This window comes from Enoplosus armatus, chromosome 6 (assembly GCF_043641665.1).
Source record: "Enoplosus armatus isolate fEnoArm2 chromosome 6, fEnoArm2.hap1, whole genome shotgun sequence".
NCBI lineage: Eukaryota > Metazoa > Chordata > Actinopteri > Centrarchiformes > Enoplosidae > Enoplosus > Enoplosus armatus.
In genome coordinates this window covers 4,143,762-4,164,865 of record NC_092185.1, presented here as the reverse complement: position 1 = coordinate 4,164,865, position 21,104 = coordinate 4,143,762, and the positions used below count along the sequence as shown (strand labels likewise).

The following is a 21,104-nucleotide window of genomic DNA, read 5'->3' as shown; positions in this document are numbered from 1 at the left end:
TAACATGACATTAAGTCTTTAAATTAACCAAAGAAGATGTCCTGTTCTTGTTTGATGCGCGTGTCTCCTGTGTTCTTTCAGCTGTTTTTTAATAGTTTTGTCTCTTTATTAACTTATTATTAACTGATATCCGTCACAGTCCAAGGTGAAGTCTTCAAATGTCTTGTTTTGTCCGACCAACAGTCCAGAACTCAAAGATAATCAGTTTACAATTACATATAAAATAGAGAAAAAGCTGCAAATCCTCACATTGGCGACCAGAGACAGATTGGAGTTTCTGATTAATAAGCGATTAATTGATTATCAAATTTTTCTGCTCAGTGTAATATACATCTATGGAAGTAAACTGTAAATTACACAACCTGCAGCCAGTCACATGACACAGCTGACTGATGAGCTGCAGGTGAAGGTGTGTTGGTTCAGCTGACCGGCCTGAACAACGTGCGGTGATTGAATTCAAATGTAGAACTTCTTCTTAGATCGTAAACCGCTGATTTTTTCTCTTGAGAACAACGCAACTGTGGTTTGAAGAGAACAGTTTCCCTGCAGATGTTTCACATTAAAAGCCTACCAAGTATAAGGGAAGGATTGTGCCCTTGGAAGGCTTTTAATGTGAAGCATCTATGCAGGAAGCGTTGAGCTTGAGCACAGGGATGAAATTAAAAACAAAAAAAAAAGTAGGAGAAACTGTGTTGTCAGCAGAATGGTGAGTATGACATGTACTGATGGTATTAATGTTATGAAAATGTACATTACACTGAATAAATATCAAGTGAGACATTACAGTACAGGTAACCCCACCTTCCTCAATGTCTTACCTGGTCTTTGTTTGTTTATGCAGGTGATTAGCCATCAATCTGAGAATTTACGGTAAATTTGTGTGGTCCGTTTTGTGGCAACTTTCCATAAAACTGTTTAAAAGCAGTGATTGGTATTAGTTCGGCTGATTCTAACATGGAATCTGTGATTTTGTTGTAATTGGCTGATGTGATATTAATCAGCGATTTAATGTCACTGAAGAATTTAGTTGGATGACTGATGAGCTAACCAGCAGAACAGCAGTGGTTTGAAGACAAACAGTGCAGATGCCATGGACAGTACTTTTTTTGTTCCATTGTGGAATTATAGAGGGCACTATATAGTGGATACATACACATGCACTATATAGTAAATAGGGGGTGATTTTCAGACACAGCCTATGCCTCTGGGTTGGTGGCTGTAGCCATGGCCATGACCTTCAGGTACTGAGTGTTGATGGCGTCGAAGGCCTCGTCTCTGTGGATCATCGCACCGAACACCATCGGCTGCAACAGAACAGGAAGGAAAATCAGCTAAAAGTCGTTTCTCTCAAAAGTACAGTGACCAGCTGTTCTAGAAATTTACTGAGCCTTTTTTTTTTAAACATGAAACTATATATTTGGAAGCATTTATTAACAGTCCAACACTTTCTACGTTTAGTTTTATATTTAGTCATCACATCCTTCTCCCTGCAGAGACCTTTACTGCCGACCCTGAGACACAGGAAGTTATTAAAACTTCTCCCTTTAGGACTGTCGGTCTTTTCTCTGACAGAGCTCATCAAAGAGACAACCCACCTTAGTTAGAGTTAAAATAAAGACTTTTATCCTTATAATCTGATTTAATTTGCTTATTATTATTGCATTTATTTCAGATGCTATTTTTAGTAAAGCCTTAAAGGACGAAAGTGAGAATGAAGACCTGATTTACTTCATAAAATTCTTTGTTTAAAGCAGTCGGATTCACATTCATCTCTGATTGATTGCCACTAATAAACTCTGGTGATTAGCTGGATCCTGTGTTTAAACGGCATCACCATCAGTTTGACTTTGTGTGGAGTGAACACACACCAGATCAGGTCAGAGTGCCCCCCCGCCGCCCCCCACCCCACCCTCGACGAGTCTCCTCCCACTGAGCTCTTACCTTCTGGGTGGATGGCGTCGCTATGGAGATACCCATCCCAGAACCAGGCAGCACAGACAGAACTTTGTACTGTGAGGGCGAGAGACGATTATTCAAATAAACTTTATTTGCATGAATCAGCATCAGTTACAAAACATGAGGACAAACATAAACCAAACACTAATTAACCTGATGATGAATAAATTATCATTAACAGGAACACGTCGTAAGGAATATATAGTATAATTTAAAAAGCCGCCGTGTCTCCCTGCAATGTCCCCTCTCACAGACTTTCCTTATGTCTGCAAGTCTTAGCGTTGTGACGCTACGACAAAACATGGAATTTAACCTTTTAAATGTAATCGCACATGTTGTTGAGCAGCACTACGTGTGTGTAAAATGACGGCGTGAGGCTGAAGCCTGGCTGACATTGTCCTCATATGACACGGGCCTGTTATGTGACAACATTGCCTGTTTTAGTGTGTGTTTGCAATGCGTCTTAGAGATGGATCTGCTGTAAAAAGTACAATGTCAATAAAGATATTCATTCATTAAGCCCATAAACGTCTGTGTGGCGTCTAATGAGGATGTCCCCTGTTTGTGCAGTCCACTTGTATATACGTAATAGTTCTGTGTTTATTTTTACCTAACTTTGCTCAGCTTTCTTGTCCTTATTTGTTTGTGTGTGTCACATTCGTTGCATGTCTACACATGCTTGGCCAATAAAACTAAAAATTCTAACAAGTGACGTTGATTAAAGAGTCTGTGAGGGTCCAGTGCTCAGGCCTAGAGGACCAGAACCAGAGAGTCTGCGTACCTTCTGGATGTCGGTGATGTCGTTGAGTTTGATGACCTTGTTCCTCTTGGAGGATCCAGACCTGGAGCTGGAGCTCTCGAAACACAGATGACTGAAGAGACAGAGGAGATTCAGTTAACAGACCGAGTCACAGACTGGAACAGAGACAGGAAATTAACTAATTACTGTCTTAACGAAGTCAAACAACCTGCATGCACAATCACACATTGTAGCTCCTGATTGGTCAAACAGCATCCTTCACCCACCAATAAATGATCTGTTTGACCTGTTGGACTAATAAGCAACAGGCTCTTGGAAGGAGGGAAGTATCAGATTTATCGACTAAATTAATTAATACTAGAAAACTAGATTAAAATACTTTTGACTAAGACTTACAATACTGAATCAAAAGCACATTTAACATAATTCTTTGTCAAAAGGTTAGAAATAAATCAGCAGCCAAATTAACTCTGCTGTAAATTAAACACCAGTAGGAGTTGAACTACTGCATCGAAAGTGTTTAAAAAATATTTAAATGCCGTACAAGTATTTCAGGGGGGCTGTAAGCTAATTGTGAGTAGTGTTTTGTTTGTTTTGTGTCTCAGAACTGTAGTCTAACATCATCTGAAGGTCCTGCTATCACGGCGGACAGACATCTGGTACCTGTTCCTTATTTATTTTAGTTTCACTCTGTACATCAGGTTGATAAATAACTTACTGATTCATAACATTTTGTTTGCTTATTTGGAACATTGAACCTCGTTTGTCACAATGTAAAGCCTGAGATGAGAACAAATGTATTTTTGTTTCACAGCTGTTATGTTAGAAAAAGAGAACATGTGGTTATATCGAGTGCGAAAATTCAATGCAGCAAAAACCTTTTTCTGACCTACACGGTCGCATGCAACATAATCATAAAAGATGACAGAGTTTTGAAACACAATGTGCGTCAGACTGTCGACCATCATAACTGCGCCACTTACTTCTCAGTGACGTAGAGGACTCCGTTGCGGATGTAGTCTGTCGGTGTCTTCCTGTCTCTGTTGATGAGGCAGCAGCGCCAGCCGTTCTCACACACTGAGACAAGAACACAAAGAAACCTGGTCAGACAACAGTTTATATCACCAGCTGCAGGTAAGGTCATGTCCTCGATCTACAAACTTGGGGGTTTTGAAGAATTCAGTATTTCCCGTCACAGTTTCCGTCACAAATACAAAAACTGCGTTGGGGGACTTAATATGACTTTAAGATCTCAGTATTCCTAAATTCTTGGCTACGGCCCAGACTGCAACCTGCAGGAGCAGGATCAGGTTCAAAGGTTTAAGATCCCACTGCAGTTGCTCCCCCACCTGTCAGAGGGCGCTCACTCTCCGGCAGGCTGAAGACTTCATGAAAAGCTCCTCTCTTGGTGCTATAGTATCGTCCTCCGTCCTCATCCCGGCTGATACCCACAGGGGCTGCGGCGGCAAAGCTGCCTCGACCCCCCGCGGCAGGAACCTGAAGAGGTGGACAGAAGGGGGGCGGAGGAGATACTGGATTAGCAAATCCAATTAGCAAAGGTACTGCAGTGGCATCCTACGTACCACAGTGAGAGAGTGAAGCTGCAGGCAGAGCCGAGTCGACAAGAACAACTCACCTGTCCAGGTGTTCAGAGAGGCTTCAATGTTTATGACAGCCACAACAAACAATATCCTGATGATTAAGCTATTCTTAGAGACTTATCAAAAATGTTAAGTTTGTCCTGAGGGTGGCGCTAGAGGGTAGAACCAACATAAAACTTAGTATAAAAAACAAACAAAGATGGATAAAAATCCCTAAAATGTTTGTAAAATCGGACCCAAAAATTCACGTAAAAACAAACCTGAAAACTTGGTGAGATCTAACCTGAGTTTGTCCTGAGGGTGGCGCTAGAGGAAAGGTCATGGGGTCATTTAAATCTAGAAGGTTCATCCTCTGGAGAGCAGGAATGACAACGGGACATTTACAACAACAGACTATCACGATCACTAATGATCAGCTCTGTCCGTCAGAGGAATAGCAGCAACTGATTGGTCACATTCAGTGATGTCACTATTAGACATCTCTAACTACAGTACAAACTACAGACCTCTACACTGTGACTGTAAATAACACACACACACACACACACACACAAACCAGGATCCTACCTGTTCACACTCAGACAGCTGAGAGAGAAAAACAACAACAAGAACTGAAACCGGACCAGAGACCACCTACTGGGACCAGTAGGAGCCGGTAACATACTGATCCAGTGTGTGCCAGTGCTGGCTTTGTGATCCTGAAACCAGGACGTATCTGAGCCGATGTTTCCTGCAGATCTCAGATGTTTCAGAGTTTCCAGTTACTTCTGAAAATGAGTCTGAGGTTTATTTAAAACTATAAACATTTGACATTTTGTTCTATGAAACAATTTCACTTTCCATTCATATTAACTTTCTATTCAAATTTACATAATTAGATTAACTGAGGAGATTATCTTCAACAAAACGTCTACTTGATACTGTATTATCAAAAAACCCCAATGCAGAACCTCCATTGGAAATCTGCCCCATTTACAATTACAATTTGTGCTCGTCTGTTTTTCCTGAGGAGCAGAACGGCAGCTCGACGATACATTAGCCACTATCAGCATAACACACCTGAATGTCTGACCGAACTGTCAACGGTCGAGTTGCATTGTGGGTAATGTGTGGCACCAGGCTGAAGAAGAATGTGTGGAATAAAAAAAAAAAAAAAGAGACATCCAGAGATATCTCCGGTTCTGCTGCTAGAACCTTTCTTTTTTTAAACTGTCCATCGTAAGTCCAACAATGTTTTAGGAGTACAACACTCAAGTGGTGCAGTACTCCATTCAGACCCGTCAAATTCAATTTCAATTCAATCAACTTTAAATTACAAAAATATTTTTATATATTTCACATAATTGATATACAATTAAGGGAGATAAATTATTAGAGTTACAGAATTCAGACTTGCTGTCCTGACAGGGAAACAGTACCAATGAAGGACTTGAGTGACATACTGACTGACTTCAGACCAGCGCTGCGGTCTGTGAGCCTCTGATATTTCAGAGAGTTTGGACTGACCCGTCTGCTCAGCGTGGTGTTGCTGCGCTCCTTCAGCTGCAGGTCGGTGGGTAAATTGGTCCAGATGATGTAGGGTGTGTCAAAGCGCTGCCTCAGCTTGGGACAACTCTTAAAGATGAAGTCGATGATGAAGAACTTTATACCTGCGTACACACCTGGGGAGGAGGAGGAGGAGGTCTTTGAGTCTTTCTGCTCTCAAAAATCACTTAATGAAGCTTTAATCCAGTAATTTTCTACAATTTTCACTCATTATGTATCATTATCTCCGATGTCCATCACGAATAAACGTCCATAAATCTGCTTATGAATCATACAAAAAAGACGCTCCTTATAACTCCAGAACTTGCCTGAGAATCATCACGTTTTTAAGTTTTCTTCCGTATCAAAGTAATCCAGCAATAGTTGCCTGTACATCCATGTGTACACTGCAAACAGGAACTGCTAATAGCTGATTCTGCATGACTGTAACGGTGCCAATTTGCCAAAATGTAAAACAAATACAGAATAAAAGACTCAAGTTGCAGCCTGCAGCATAACTGTGGGGTGTGCGTTGGGGTGAATTAGAATTAGACCATGAAGTCACATAGCTTACATAACGACAGAAGTGCGCGAGAATATCGCATTTCTGAACAAAGTAAAAAGTTGATAACATGTTGAATTATGAGGCACTTCCCATGTTGTACTTCTCAATTATTGTACCATACTTTAGTTACTGTGTGAAGGTGAGAGGAAGCACATACACAACTAATATAAATCCACTGTGTACACTACAGAACAAAGCAATAAGACTTAAGTAGATTCAACTTTAGATTCAAAAACGTATTATTTCAAAAAACAAAATAAGTGGATTCAAGGGAACAAACAGACTTTATCAAGTCACAGATAACAGAAGAATTTAGTTCCTAGTTTTGGTTTCATTTTAAAACTCAGTATGCAGAATTAAAGCAGACATGTATTTCAGAGTGTGTGGAGTCAAATTTAAAAATTTAAAATGCTGTTAATTATTATTCAAGTTAGGAAAATGTATATAAATTAAATCTTTGGAACAATGTTAATGTTTATTCTTGTGTGCACGTCTGAAAAGATTGTTTTGGCAGATCTATGTTATCTACTGTGAGAAGGTCGTTTTCCTCCTTTTCCATCTCAGACGTGTTTTATTTTATTACAGATGACTCCTCGTAGTTTGTGATAAATTGTATGTGTGAAGTGATGTATGATGACGACAGAGTGTAGGTTCATATACTACCTATGATGAATCCCAGCAGTTTGTACGGCAGCAGGCAGGAGGAGATGAAGGCCACCAACAGACCAACGTACAGCTTCTGAGTCAACTCTGGCTGGACCCACATGAACAGACTGCACACACACACACACACAGTATTAAAGATCTGGACTAGATCTGGATGAGTTCTCTCTGATCTGGAACAAACTGTGTGCAGACAAAACTCACTTCTTTATTTTCTCCAGGATGTTGGCCATCTTCCCAAACAGATTCTGAGAGGACGAAACAAAAAACAAAAGCAGTTGTTGTGGAATCTGTCGGCTGTGACGCGGAGCCTCTGACCGCCCCCCACGTCTGTTACGTCCCACCCTTTGGCGGCCCTATCGGACTAACAAAAACTCCACCACCGACCCAAAGACATACACAACCAAAACACAAAACCAAGACAACCAAAAGGCATAAAGTCAAAACACATGTTACACAAAAATCCTAAGCTGAGAGGCAGCAAACCTGAGCTTTCTGAGCGACGTCCAGAACCAGCTGGAACTTCTCCGACACCGTCAAGTCTTCTTTAGGAGGCTCCTGGAAAACAGAGGAGACAGTAATGTTGAAAACACTGACATTTCCACTTCCAGGAAGCATTTCAGGTCAATTTACATGTCAAAAGGCGTAAACGCATGTTAAATAACAAACAGTGGAGATGGTAACGTGTCTGCCGGTGTAAAGAGAGATTTCTCACCACGGGCTCTGAGACTTCAGGTACGATGCTCCACTGAATCCTCCAGCCTCTGAGAGCAGTGCATCATGGGAACATACAGGTACATATGAGATAATTTCACACTCAATACAGGTTTAAATTCAAACTGATCAGAATCATCAGGTAATAAGGTAATAAATCACTCGTTGTTTTGGTCAGTTTCCTCTTCCCTGACTGAAGAATCCATTTAACCCCTTAAACTACAACTTTTCCCTGAAACTTAACTTTTCTAGTAATTATTGGATGTAATTCAGTATAATAGACCTTTCTGACAGCAGACATTTGTGCATGTCATAGCAGGGAAAGCACAGGTGTAATTAATAATATTAAAAACGTTGATGTTGTGCATGCTGGCTCACTATCACAACTTACTGGGACACTTGATGGAACTGAGCAGCCGTTAACGCTGTTAAATTTGGGTGCTTTTCCTGCTATGACAAGTCAAAATGTCTGCCGTGATAAAGGTCTATTCTCATGTTTATCAGTGGAGTGTACGGAGTCTCTGCTAACAGTAAGAAGCAGAGTGGCAGCTGTCTCATATGAGCAGATTCGTGTCACATCTGCTGTTGAAAAATCAGAGACAAACCAGTCAACGTGGGATTTTTCATATTTTGCGGACAACAAAAGTGGAAATGGGCGTGGCCTATACCAGGAGACGTCAATGTGAAGAGTGCGTGGATCTAAAGTGTGTGTGATGCACTGTTAGAGAGATATGAAAAAATGATTCTTCCTATTTTCATTACTGTGAAAAAGGTTGATTACCAGTTCTGCCTCATTTTAGCCTGAGAGGAGCTCAAATCAGCCAGGTAACTGAAAACACCTGCGAGGTGAGCAGCGCCTTCAACAGCATTTATCGGACCCTCCCTCGCCCCTAATATGTCAAAATAATACAACCACAACAGTGATATAAAGAAACGCACTAGATAGATAGACTATCTGGCTCTGTGATTGGCAGACAGAGAGAGGGCGGGGCTACCTGGCGATGAGGTAATTCAAGGAGAGGCGGAGGATGGCGAGGAACAGGAACATGGGGACGGCCCAGCCGTGCCACGCTGCATACATGTACATCTTTGGGGAACACACACAGTCGTGTTTCAAGAGGCAAGATACCATTCAATCATTATTTAGAATGTATATTAAAGTAATTGAAAACATAAAATACCATAAACAAAAGTAATAAAAAGTCCAAAATGTGCATTTATCCTCTCTTTAAATAATTCATGAAGCAGATTATATATATATATATATATATATATATATATATATTTCTTAATAATTCAAAAGATAGGAGAGAGTTACAAAATATGGACATAGACTTAAAATATACCGAATAGAATTAATATACTAACAATAAGTTTTATTTTCATAAAACAACACAACAATTTTTGTCTGATGTGCAAAACTATCCAGAAAAAAAATAAAACGAAAAATCATAAAATTGTTGTTTTATTTGTTTGTTTTATTACTTGTGTGTGTGTGTGTGTGTGTGTGTGTGTGTGTGTGTGTGTGTGTGTGTGTGTGTGTGTGTGTGTGTCGATCACAGCTGACTGTCGGTGCGTGGACTCACAATGAAGGCGATGGCCGACGTGTAGACGGAGTACCAGCTGGATAAGGCAGAAAGGTTCCTCTTGAAGTTGGTCACAGGTTTGAATCCTCGTTCTGGAAACACAACAACAGACCAGCTGACCAATCACAGGCTGAGAATGTATCACAACCTCAGCTCTGTGTCTTCGATAATGTTTAAATAAACTGTTAAAGACAGTGCTTTCCCTAAGCACACCATGTGGCCAAAAGTATGTGGACACTCCGGTCCCTTTGGTCTGGGTCTGTTTTTCCTGGTTTGGGATATTTGATGCGTCAGAGTTGTGAATGTGACGCAGCCTTGAAGCTCAATCAGAAAGAAATACTCACTGAGACGTCTCATGTTTTCAGTCAACCTGTGGATCAGAAACCAGATGTTTATTTAGATTTAATACAAATGCAGCTCGAACGCAATAAAACAACGTAGAGAGAGCAGCTTCAGTTGCTTTGACTCATTGTGTTAATAAAAACGTCTGCTGTGTTTTCAAGAAAATACTCCTAAAGCAAGTGGACGTGTCCTGAATGGTCTCTGCAGACAGACAGTTCCTGCATTGTCCTCCTCACCTCTTGGCACTCAGCGGCTCCTCCGTCTCCACCGTCGGCTCCTCCGGTTGAAAGCGGAAGTCCTCGATATAAACGCCGAAACGATCATAAAGCCATTTCAGGAAGCTGTCAGACAGAGTGTCCTTCTGTTTGTCTGAGGACGGGAAAAGAAAAGAGTCTGGTGGAGGTGATCAACACGTTCATTAACATCATTTTAACATATTTATTAAAGTTTATACGCTGAGGTTTGCACCAAACTTTGTCCTGTATGAAAATCTGAAAGCCCGGACGAATAAAACCAAAACTATCTGACCACAGAGACACCAGTCGAGACAAGAGAGGATTTTAATAATGGTGCATTTGAGCAAGAAACATCCAATCACAGAGCTTCAAAGTGTGTTATGTCACTGCCGCTGAGCTGAAGCGCTGTTGAACACTGACAATACAATCTGCAGCTTTAATCAATTTACTTTTGGATTCTGGGTCAATTTGGGATTAATGAACTATGGTGAAGTGTTTTGTTTTGCCTCTGACTGGTATCGCCATGGCAACGGCAGCTGAGGCTCATGGGTATTGTTGTATTTTGAGCCAAAATGGCCAGAGACTTTAATTAAAGTGATTACTGGAAAACTGGTGGCCATAACACAACATCGTTATCCAGGAGAGTCCCATGTTTCTACACTCAGTGGCCACTTTATTAGGGACAACTGTAAAATCTAATGCAACTAAAACACAACAGCTCAGTCATCGATTTTACTTTTAAAAAGATAATAATGTTTTGATTTATGAGGCCATTTAACTGTGCTTTTATTCCTGAGGTTGTAGCTTGCAGTGATGTTGAGCTGGACTTTTATTATATTGAGAGGTGTTTCTGATGTTTTACCCACCCACATTTACACACATGGGGGGGGTAAAATAGAAGAAAGGAAGAATATGTGGCAGAGCTGTTGTACTGGATTGCATTCGATTGTATCGGTGTACCTAATAAAGTGGCCACTCAGTGTATGTCAAGTAGCATCGAGGAGAATGGGGGGGATGAACACTTCCCATTTTACAACTCTACTGATTTCTATTTTTCCCCACTTGAAACAATTCCTCTCGCTGGAACTCACATGAACTCAAAGGCAGAGCTTCAATTAAAAGTGAGTACAGCTCACCTGTACTGCTGACTGCAGGTGGAGGAGGCAGCGGGGGCGGCGCTTTAGGTGTCAGAGAAGGCGAGTCTTCAAAGCTGTGAAGTGACCAGCGGACAGAAACGAGCAGTCAGTGTAAAACCACAGGAACCAGCTGTTCTGATGTCTCAAACCAGATCATTCAATAAAGTTTTGTTTTTTTTAAAGAACCACCTGGATCTCAGGGCGTCGTTGATCTTCTGCTCCAGCTCGTTGCATCTGCTGCGCTCCCTCTCCAGCTCCTGTCTCAGTGAATCCACATTGGACTCCTCTTTAAGTTTCCTCAGCTCCTCCTCTGAAACAGATGGATGGTCACGTGATCAGAGTCTCTGAGAGGAGACGAACGGAGGCAAAGAAAATAAACCGGAGAGAGCGGTCTTCATGCTTTTGCCGGCAGCAACAGCTCAGATCCCCAGATCCATATTCTTCATATACGTTTACAATCTATAATCTTAATTGTCCACACTGTAGTTTTACTATGTTGGTCTATTCTATACACACCACATCCTGGATGGAGAGGGATCCCTCCTCTGTTGCTCTTACTGACGTTTCTTCCATTTTTTCCCTGTTTATTTTCCCCCTCATCCGAATCTAAGGACAGAGGGGCATCATATGCTGTACAGACTGTAAAACCCCCTGAGGTAAATTTGTAATTTGTGATATTGGGCTATATAAATAAAATTGACTTGACTTCAGCATTTGGAATTAGCCAAATAAAGTGGGTATCTTCCAAACTTGTGGTCTTTTTAGAACAAAATTCTCTTTGTGTTACTGTCCTTCCACCGCAGCTCAGCATAAAAACACTGTCTGGGAAAATTTCACACTAAAAAGACCATAAGTCCGTACAGCATACGACAGTTCAATGTAGACACGTGAATACCTTTAATGGCTGCAGAGCTCATTAATCTAAAATGCAGCCTCCGCATCAGTGATGGATTTTAAAACTTATTTTGAGGTGAAGTCCATCATCATCCTCTTCTCACAGTCAATCCACTCTTTCATCCCTCATTAGAGGGCTCTGCTGCCTGTTTTATAACGTCTAACAGTGACCAGGACAAGATATTAAGTTGTGACTCTCGTTTAATTCCTATAAATACTTTAAATACTTTTATGGAAGGTAACACAAGGTCCTTATGTACCACTGTGTGTGTGTGTGTGTGTGTGTGTGTGTGTGTGTGTGTGTGTGTGTGTGTGTGTGTATGTGTGTGTGTGTGTGTGTCAGATGAGGTCAGCAGGGTTATTAATAGCTGTGTGTGTTACATAAAGCAGATGGGCAGATATTGACGGATTACCCAGCATGCTGTTGTGCTGTGGGACGTTTGACTCCCAGCTGATGTGAGAAGCCAAAGTAAAAGACAGTAGTCTGACAAAATAATCTCAACTCAAGGTCCACTTACTAGCTTTACCCCGACTGAAACATGTCGGTGTAGACAGTGATGGGAAAGATGGAGGGATACCGGAGCAACAATCTGGTTCTGGGTCTGATTGGTCAGTGTGAATCTGACCAGGCTGAATTGATTCTCAGTGGTTGTTTTTCAGAATAAAATCCCACAGAGAAAACTGAACTCCAGAAATATGAAGATTAAATTCACAGATTTCATTCCACAAATAAACAACCAGGTGATGCTTAAAGCTACAACCAGTTACTTTGTTTGTAAGACAAAAACACATATGAATTGTATTTCAATTGTCTTCGGTTCATATTATTTATTTGAATCTTTATGAAACCACAGGTCAGAATACTCACGTAAGAAGTGTTTCTCCAGCAAGGCGATTTCTAGGTGACCTTTGACCTCATTGAGATCTGTCCTCTGGTCCTCTTGGAGAGCTGCAGAAAATGAACCTGGACCAGCCTGAGAGACAAGCACACACACAGAAATATGAAACAACCAGACAACTTACAAATTTAAATCTTTGAATCTTGAATGATCTTAATATCATTATAATATATAATAATGATTAATATCAGCTGGTTGGTTCACAGACGTGACAGTGACCTGGTTCATGGTTTTTCTTCTATGTGGGGTGCCACAGGGTTCAATCCGGGGTCCTCATCTATTCACACCATACATTACTATTATCCTTGACTTAACCAGGTAAGAAACAGTAGAGGATGGGCATCATTCATAAATATTATTCTTATTGTTTCTGCTAAATTTGTTCATAAAAGCAGAATAAGAGAAAGATAAGAAACTGTCTGATTCGTGAAACATGTACAGACTCCTGATTCTTCTCACTCGTGGTCAAACTGCTGTGAAACATGATGAAAAATGTTTGAATCAGTTGTTTGGCCTAGAACTCGCCACAAACCATCATTAAAGGTCCTATATTGTAGAAAGTGAGATTTCCATGTCTTGTTTGATTATAGAGCAGGTCCAGGTGCTGTATAAATACTGTGAAAGTATCAAAACACTCAGTCCACGGAGAAATGCTACACAGCCCATATTTCAGACAGACGGTGAACTGAGGGGCTGCATGAAGGGCCAGTACAAGATCAATAAGGACTTTTTTGAACTGTGAATCATGCAAAGCTACTCTAGTGGAATCCCAGAACAAAAAGACAGAGCTGAAATGAGCACAATATGGGACCTTTAAGATTTGTGTGAATCAGTTTAGGAGTTTAGTTGAGAAGTCTGACAAATGTTTCTTAATTTGTTCATAGTTCAGATCAAATCTGGGTAAATGAGGCCCATTATCACATAAATAACTACTTTAAATAAAAGAAAATATAGAACCATCTCCGTCTCTGTATCTGTTCATACTAAATCAACACTCAAATACCTTCTGAAATCCTACCAAACAGTGTTTGGACTCATCAAACCAGCATTTTGTTGATTTTAAGGATCAGGATCAGATTAACATGTTTCTTTTTTTAACTCCTGGTTGATATATTTCTCAGATTCTCTTAGCTACAGATCAGACAGGTGTGTTTGTGCACCTGAGCGTCACTCTGCTGCTCTCCCTCCGCCTCCCTCAGCTCCTCCGACTCTCTGACGGAGACGCGAGGTTTGATCACGAACTCCTCGGTGCATTCTGTGTCGGACGTGTTAGGCGACTCGGCCAGATCCAGGAACTCGTCCCGTCTCTGGCCCCGGAACCGGATCCTGTCCAGATGTTTCCGCATGGTGGGCGCCGTGGAGCCGGCCTCTACCTGAACATGACTGACGACGGGGCTGCAGAGACTGGAAGACGGGAGGGACACTGAGAAATTATCCACAAAACCTTCAGTAATAACCTGTTTTCAATAAACTGACGTAAGGAAATATCTCAACGACTATTTCATGGATCGCCATGACCTTTTGTACAGATATTCATGGCTCCCAGATGATGTATCCAAATAACTTTGGTCATCCCCTGACTTTTCCTCTAGTCCCACCATGACGTTGACATTATTGTATTTTTTTCAAAATGTCTCAACCACTGTTGAATGGACTGTCGTGATATTTGGTGCACATATCCATGAAGCCCAGAGGATGAATTGTAAAAATTTTGTCCTCCTGATTTTTCCTTGAGCCCCGTCACAATTTTAATTTGTCAGCACTTGACAATGACAAAGGCAATGCTAACATGTTGATGTTCAGAAGATACAACATTTACCACGTTCCATATGTTAATTTAGTGTGTGAGCATGCCAACATTTGCTAATCAGCGCTAAACACAAAACACAACAGAGGTTGATGTTATTCGTTTTTTAAGGTATGTTGTCATAAAGTGTTAGATAAACTGACCTGAAGATGATGAAGATTTAAGGAGTGACAATTTATCCTGAAGGGAACGTGAATACCAAACTTTATAGCAATCCATCGAATAGTTGCTGAGACATTTAATTCAAAACCACAAATGTGGACGTCATGGTGGCGAGAGAGGAAAAGCCAGGGCACCACAAGTCAGTAGGATTCATTTTCTCAGAACCACGAATGTCCTCCCTAACAGAAATCTGACAGGGAGGAGACACAGAATCTGAAACTGGAGTCGAATAAAAAGCATGAAACAACAGACAAAACAAAATTGTTTTTAAAAAAAACGAATAAATCATATAATAATAATCTGTTAACTGACCTGAATGTGAGGCTCCCTCAACACTAAGTGACCATCAGCTTTATTTATACAGAGAGAGTCAGCACTTACACTTCAGCCCTCTCCCATAAAGACTCATACAAACAGATGAAGCAGCCAATCAGACGCTCCACTGTGAGGTCATCCTACTGTTTGTTCAGGGAGGAGGAAATGTTTCATCATCTGCTTAATGTTCCCCCTGTTCACGTTTTATCCTCTGTTCTCCAGACTGAACCAGGCACCAAAGAAACATGACTGTAGAGTCTAAAACCTAGACTCTGGGTTTGTCACCTCACCGGCATCTCAGTGTCAGACACTGGATCTCATTTGGTCAAAGAGGCTGAGGTGGGTCAAACAAGCTGCGACCACAGCAGCGCAGTGTGACACGCAATCAGCTCCTTCCTTAAAGGAATAGTTAGACACTTTGGGAAATACACTTACTCGCTTTCTGCCGGAGAGTTCGATGTAAAGATCAGTACCAGACATATCTGCCTTTTAAATATACAGTTAGTATAGCTTAGCATAAAGACTGGAAACAGGGGGAAACCATTAGCCTGACTGTGTCCAAAGGAAACAAAAGCCACCTAGCAGTACCACTAAAGCTCACTACTACTATTACGTTGCAAAAACAACAACTTGCCTGGCAACTGCTCAGAGGCAAGAATAAATCCAGGCACATAACCCCAGTAAAAAGGCAAATCTGTCATTTTTAGATTTCAGTGTTAGTACAGATTAAACTAATGAGATATAATATGTTAATTAGTGAGCTTTAGAGCTGCTGGCAGGTGGATTTTAATTACTTTTGGACCGAGCCAGGCTAGCTGTTTCCTGTCTTTATGCTAAGCTAGGCTAATCTGCCTCAATACAGTCCTCAGCGATAGCTCGGCAAGCCCGGGTCTGAAACTCTGTCAGCGTAGACAGCTGCTGAAGGTGTGTTCAGCCTGCAGATCACTGAGCCGTCTGACTGGTCTGACTTCTTCTAAAGATTACTGTCTGAACATGTTGGACTGACTGAAAACAATCAGCTCAATCACACACACTCTCTCTGCTGACTAACAGCTTACTGACTGATGGAGAGACAGACTTGGAGCTGTCCACTCGTGATCACTTGTAATTGATTTTAAACTGATTAACTACCTACTGGCTGAACGACTGACTTTTACCTTTAAGTGACTGTTAACTGACTGCTTCACTTACAAACGGGCTGTTTGGGTCAGAAAATAGCCACCTGAACCGGTGACAGCAAATCAGCTGTTGTTTACCTGCGGACCTCAAGGAGGATCTACAGGAACCCGACAGGTTCGCGGGGTCCAGGTTGTACACACCTGTACACCTCGGAGGACCAGGATAAAGAGGGTAGGGCGTGAGGAAAGAAGGAAAGGGGGACTTGCTCACCGTGAACCGAAGCTGAAGCAAACTTTCCTTCCTTCTTTCTTTCCCAGTGGTCCAGACCCGTTACAAACCCGCTCCAAACCAAGCCAGGCTCCTCTCAGACCCGCTCCAGACCAGCCCCCCCCTCCTCTGTCCCGACAGTTAGTCCAGATGTGGGTGTTTTAGGGTGTAAAACCGGACCGTGTTTCTCTACCTGACACAATAAGCACTGCTGTGGGCGGGGTAGCCAGAGGGAGACAAACACGGAAGTGACGCCATCACGCTGCGCTCTTAAAGCGAACGTCAGGTTCCAGAGAGGCGGAACCCGAACAGGCAGTTCCCTGTTTCTGGAGGAAATTTGAACTAAGTAAGTTTGACAGCTAGCTCGGTGGGAAGTTAGTTACTGTGTTGTGACGGTGAACACGTCGCTAGATTCACCTGTTTAGACTCTTTATCACCGCCAGAGATTCAGCTGAGAGGCGGACATGGTCTCCACGATCCAGAACACCGACGTGAAGCAGGTAAGGCAAGTTATTTAGGACTGTCTCATCCCGACATACAGCGAGACAGGTCAGATCACATACCTGCAGAAACACTGCCATTCAGCCCTGACAAACATTAGAATGAGCATGCTGTATTTTGTGCCATTTCTCAGCGTTTTCCACCAGGTTACATTTAGATAATCAGGTATTTTAATGTCACCTTCCTCATTTCCTATAGAACATCGCGTGCATATTATAACTCGGCATGTCAGTGTCTTCTGGCAAATTCAGCTCAAACATAATTTACTATGCAGCCAACTACTGCACTAAAGTTTACACGCTTACCGACAAGCTTACAAACGTCCCGTCAGTGTGGAAAAGTGTATTTTAAAAGTTAGATTGACATGAAAAATGGCCATATAGTGTATGTATCATATGCCAAATTGATGCTTAATAATTTGAAATATAACACAAGTCATCTGTTAACTATACTTTCACCAGTTAGCGAGGCAATGCTAAAATTGCATATTTTGAAACTGGGATTCGGACTGGAGAATATGAGGCTAGAATCTGGGCAAAAACTCAAGAGAAGCTGGCTGCACAGAACAAGCAAAACTATTTTTTAACAGTTTGAAAACGTACAGTAACATAGTGTTTTCTCACATACAAAAATATGTGTAAAAGTACTTCAGTTAAAATGTCTGTATGAGGTCAAAGGCCAGGTTTAATTAAAAAAATTTCAATTTTAATCGTACTGTAAGTAGTGTCCCATGTTGTTTCTGTGTTGGTCTTCTGGTGGTTTTATAGAGGTTCTGTATTGGTTGCCTGTTGGTTCGGCGTTGGTTCTGTGTCCTGTCTGATTTAGTGGTCAGATAAAACGTGCGGATGAAGATGCGGGCTCTGTGTCTCCTGCAGAAAGATACTGATCGTGCGGTTGTTGTCGCGGTATCGTCTCGTGCAGTGTTTGAATCCGGAGCTGGTGATGACGTGTTCGGAGTGGGTGTGGCTTTCCCTCTGCTGCAGGTCAGAAAGACATCAATTTAAAACTTTTAACTACTGTTTGTTTGTGTGTGTGTGTGTGTGTGTGTGTGTGTGTGTGTGTGTGCGTGCTGCCTGTATGTGAGAGTAGTGATATTCATTCGATGTATCTGTTGTTAATTTAAAATGTAAGTCGATATTTTATATTTTTGTTCTTGTCAACAAATTCCACGTGCAGACCCAAACCAGTGAATGAATTGATCCGGCTGTCTGTCCAAAGCCTGACATCTTATTCCTCTGTGCCATAGAGCTCCATTGTTGTCCAATAACTATTAAAAACACAAACGCTGTAGTTTATTTAGACTCAATCCCACATACACTGTCCTGCTGCCCCAAACACCCACTAGAGCACCAAATGTGGATTAATCCGCTGCTGAAAATAGTACCCAATAAATGTACAATTTCTTCCTGTTTGTTAAAATGTACAGTGCCCACCTGGAAATTACTGAGCCTTTTATTTTATGAAATGTGTATATATTCATATATTTGTGAGCCGTTTTTAAAGATTTACATCTTCAGTAGGAGCCACTGGGCTTGGAGCTGAGTGCCACAGAAGTCCAAAAGAAGAAGTACTGAGAGATGAACTTTGTTGACAACAAGAAAAATATGGAATGACACCAGATACTCTTAATGTTTTACTCTTCAGGCGCTTCAGAGAGTGAATGAACGTCTGCTGGAGGAAAATCCTGCCGAGTCGCTGCTGTTTGACGTCATCCTGATCACCACTGACAGCCAACAACAGCAGCAGAGCTCCCGCATCATCTCCAGCACCAGACATTACGGTAATCTCACTTTAACCATCATCTCCAGCACCAGACATTACGGTAATCTCACTTTAACCTTCAGGAGACAGATTACAGTCAGTCGCTGATCAGTGTGTGAGTTTCTAGTCTTATTGATGACAGTGTTGACTTCCTGTCTTGATGTCATCGCCGCTCTGTTTGCAGGTCTCGAAGTCAGCAGGTTCTGTTTTTCCAGCGAGGAGGATTTCATCGAGAGTTTACTGAAAAATAATGTGCAGCTCTTCCTGTCGACGGACAGAAACGAGGGGCCGCAGGCATCACAGAAAGGTCAGGAAGTTTCTTCTTCTCTGTCATTTAGTACAGCTGATGTGCGGTGGATGTGAACCTCCAGAGGTTTTGAGGTGCTGAGGAGTTTTTGCTGCTGATCACAGTCTCAAATCAAATCCTGAAGAGGGATAAGATAAGTCTTTATCAGGGGATAACAGTTTGAAATGTTTATCTTAGGATAATGATATATATAGCGCTAGAGGTCAGTAGGATTCATTGTCTGTTCAAAATTTCATGGCAATCCATCGGCTTGTTGAGATATTTCAGTTAGGACCAAAGAAATATTTTGACTTTTATATTGATCTTAAAAAGCATTATTAACAACTTTGTTCGCTTTGAACTTGTGTAGTTTCCTCCCAAAAACTCACAGTTTAACCAGAATTCAACCTGTTTTGATAATGATTGATAATGTATTGATTGGTTTCCAGGTGAGTTTGATGTTAGAAGGTGAGTCATCCTCCTTGTCATTGGTCCAGGTGTTTTTTCGGCATTGCTGGACCAGCAGACGGCTTTCTGTCCGCCAGAGCAGCTCAGAGTCATGTTCTGCGGGGACGCCGTGATCCGGCCCGACACTGGCCCGATGCCGGCGAGCCGACAGGCCGCTCAGGTAACCACAGCAACATCCTGCTAATACGTCACCTTTACTTAATAAGTCATGCACGTTTTTACAAAGCCGTGCGTCCTTGAACGCATGCTCGAACATCTGAGATTTTTAAAGGATAATTCACGTCCTTCCTCTCAGAGTTTCTCGGCTCAGCTGGGCGAGATGCGGCAGAGGTTCGGCATGTTGGACAGCCCTCTCAGCATCGTCCTGGTGACGTCGTATGGCGGCAGGGATAGCTGCGGTGACGCCCTGCGGACGCTGCGGTCCCGCAGCGTGAGTGTGGACGAGGCGTACTGCCTGGCTGGGGCTGCACGGGGCCCCATCCTGTCCCTGCTCCGACCTCACTTCCTGCTCAGTGACGGCTTCAGCGGCCTGGAGGAGTGATGACATCGTGACAGGATGTGCTGTCACATGACCTCACACAAATCTTCACTGTGTCTTTAAAACAAGCTGCCAAATCCTCAGACTGAACTCAAAGTTAAACACCTGTTTGAACAAATCTTTTCAGCTCATTGAAAGAGCCAATCAGTGATCCTCCAGCAAAATTCGACCCACAGGACTGGACGCTGTTACACCGAGTTCATTTTATAAATAAATCTGAACCAATCAGCATGTGTGTAGCGCTATCACAGTCCAGTAGAGGGCAGTCTTACTTAACATTACTTAATGTTAATGATGAAAAGAAAAGTTTAAATTGAACCCTGTTATTTTGTTTGACCTTTGACCTTTGTTGTGTTTTAATGCAGACTGAAAACATGTTTGCAGCATTTTTATTTAGATATCCAAATATAAAACATTAAAAAGAAAAAGGGGGAAGACAATCTCTGTCTCTGTCTCTGTGTGTGTGTGTGTGTGTGTGTGTGTGTGTGTGTGTGTGTGTGTGTGTGTGTGTGTGTGTGTGTGTGTGTGTGTGTGTGTGCGCGCGGCATGTTTTTGTTGCTGTGATGTTTACAGATGACCAGCAGGGGGCAGCAGAGACTTTCAGTCTGCAGAGAATCAATTCAAGACACAAACACACATGAAAAGAGGACGTTAATAAAATAGAATGATCATGAAATTATCTTTCATTATGATGCAAACAAACCTCTTTACAGCAGATGTATTCAAGAAGATTCCAGGGGTCCTTGAGGAGCCTCCAGTGGTCCTTAATGACATTCCCCTGTAGTCCTGGATGCTACAGAGGTCCTTGAAGATGTTCTAGGGGTCCTTCAAGAGGCAGTGGCCCTTGAGGCAGTTCCTGGGATCCTTGAGGGGATTCCAGGTATACTTGAAAAAACTCCAGTGGTCCAGTGGGGAGGTTCTTGAGGTTCTAGGAGCCCTTGAGGAGTGGTCATTGGGGACATTCCAGGGGTCCCTGAGAAGGCTCCATGGTCCTTGGTCCTTGG

General features: G+C 42.0%; 2 protein-coding genes across 2 annotated transcripts; one reads left to right on the top strand and one right to left on the bottom strand.

Moving 5' to 3' along the window:
- Positions 1-1,037: 1,037 nt before the first annotated feature.
- LOC139286595 (GRAM domain-containing protein 4-like) lies at positions 1,038-16,732 on the bottom strand. Its single transcript, XM_070907462.1, has 19 exons — positions 16,550-16,732; positions 14,037-14,280; positions 12,846-12,951; positions 11,273-11,393; positions 11,084-11,157; positions 9,948-10,080; positions 9,714-9,739; positions 9,370-9,461; positions 8,779-8,870; positions 7,785-7,833; positions 7,556-7,627; positions 7,274-7,317; positions 7,070-7,179; positions 5,824-5,978; positions 4,066-4,213; positions 3,700-3,793; positions 2,738-2,828; positions 1,942-2,010; positions 1,038-1,304 (listed from the first exon to the last, which is right to left on the bottom strand). Exons 2-19 carry the CDS (start codon positions 14,220-14,222, stop codon positions 1,197-1,199), a joined length of 1,770 nt encoding a protein of 589 aa, XP_070763563.1. The 5' UTR covers positions 14,223-14,280; positions 16,550-16,732; the 3' UTR covers positions 1,038-1,196.
- Positions 16,733-16,838: 106 nt separating this feature from the next.
- LOC139286881 (cytosolic 5'-nucleotidase 1A) lies at positions 16,839-20,526 on the top strand. The gene is made up of 6 exons (XM_070907814.1): positions 16,839-17,046; positions 17,923-18,030; positions 18,692-18,827; positions 18,993-19,115; positions 19,592-19,722; positions 19,858-20,526. Exons 1-6 carry the CDS (start codon positions 17,011-17,013, stop codon positions 20,101-20,103), a joined length of 780 nt encoding a protein of 259 aa, XP_070763915.1. The 5' UTR covers positions 16,839-17,010; the 3' UTR covers positions 20,104-20,526.
- Positions 20,527-21,104: the final 578 nt, after the last annotated feature.

Bases quoted from the DNA above. Each gene is read 5' to 3' on its own strand.
- LOC139286595 (XM_070907462.1), bottom strand. From the start codon at position 14,222: ATGCGGAAACATCTGGACAGGATCCGGTTCCGGGGCCAGAGACGGGAC. The intron at 8,871-9,369 runs GTGAGTCCACGC...TGTTCCCCAAAG, and splicing joins CGTCGGCCATCGCCTTCATT to ATGTACATGTATGCAGCGTG. The intron at 1,305-1,941 runs GTAAGAGCTCAG...GTTCTGTTGCAG, and splicing joins CGACGCCATCCACCCAGAAG to CCGATGGTGTTCGGTGCGAT.
- LOC139286881 (XM_070907814.1), top strand. From the start codon at position 17,011: ATGGTCTCCACGATCCAGAACACCGACGTGAAGCAG. The intron at 17,047-17,922 runs GTAAGGCAAGTT...TGTCTCCTGCAG, and splicing joins AGAACACCGACGTGAAGCAG to AAAGATACTGATCGTGCGGT. The intron at 19,116-19,591 runs GTCAGGAAGTTT...TCATTGGTCCAG, and splicing joins GCCGCAGGCATCACAGAAAG to GTGTTTTTTCGGCATTGCTG.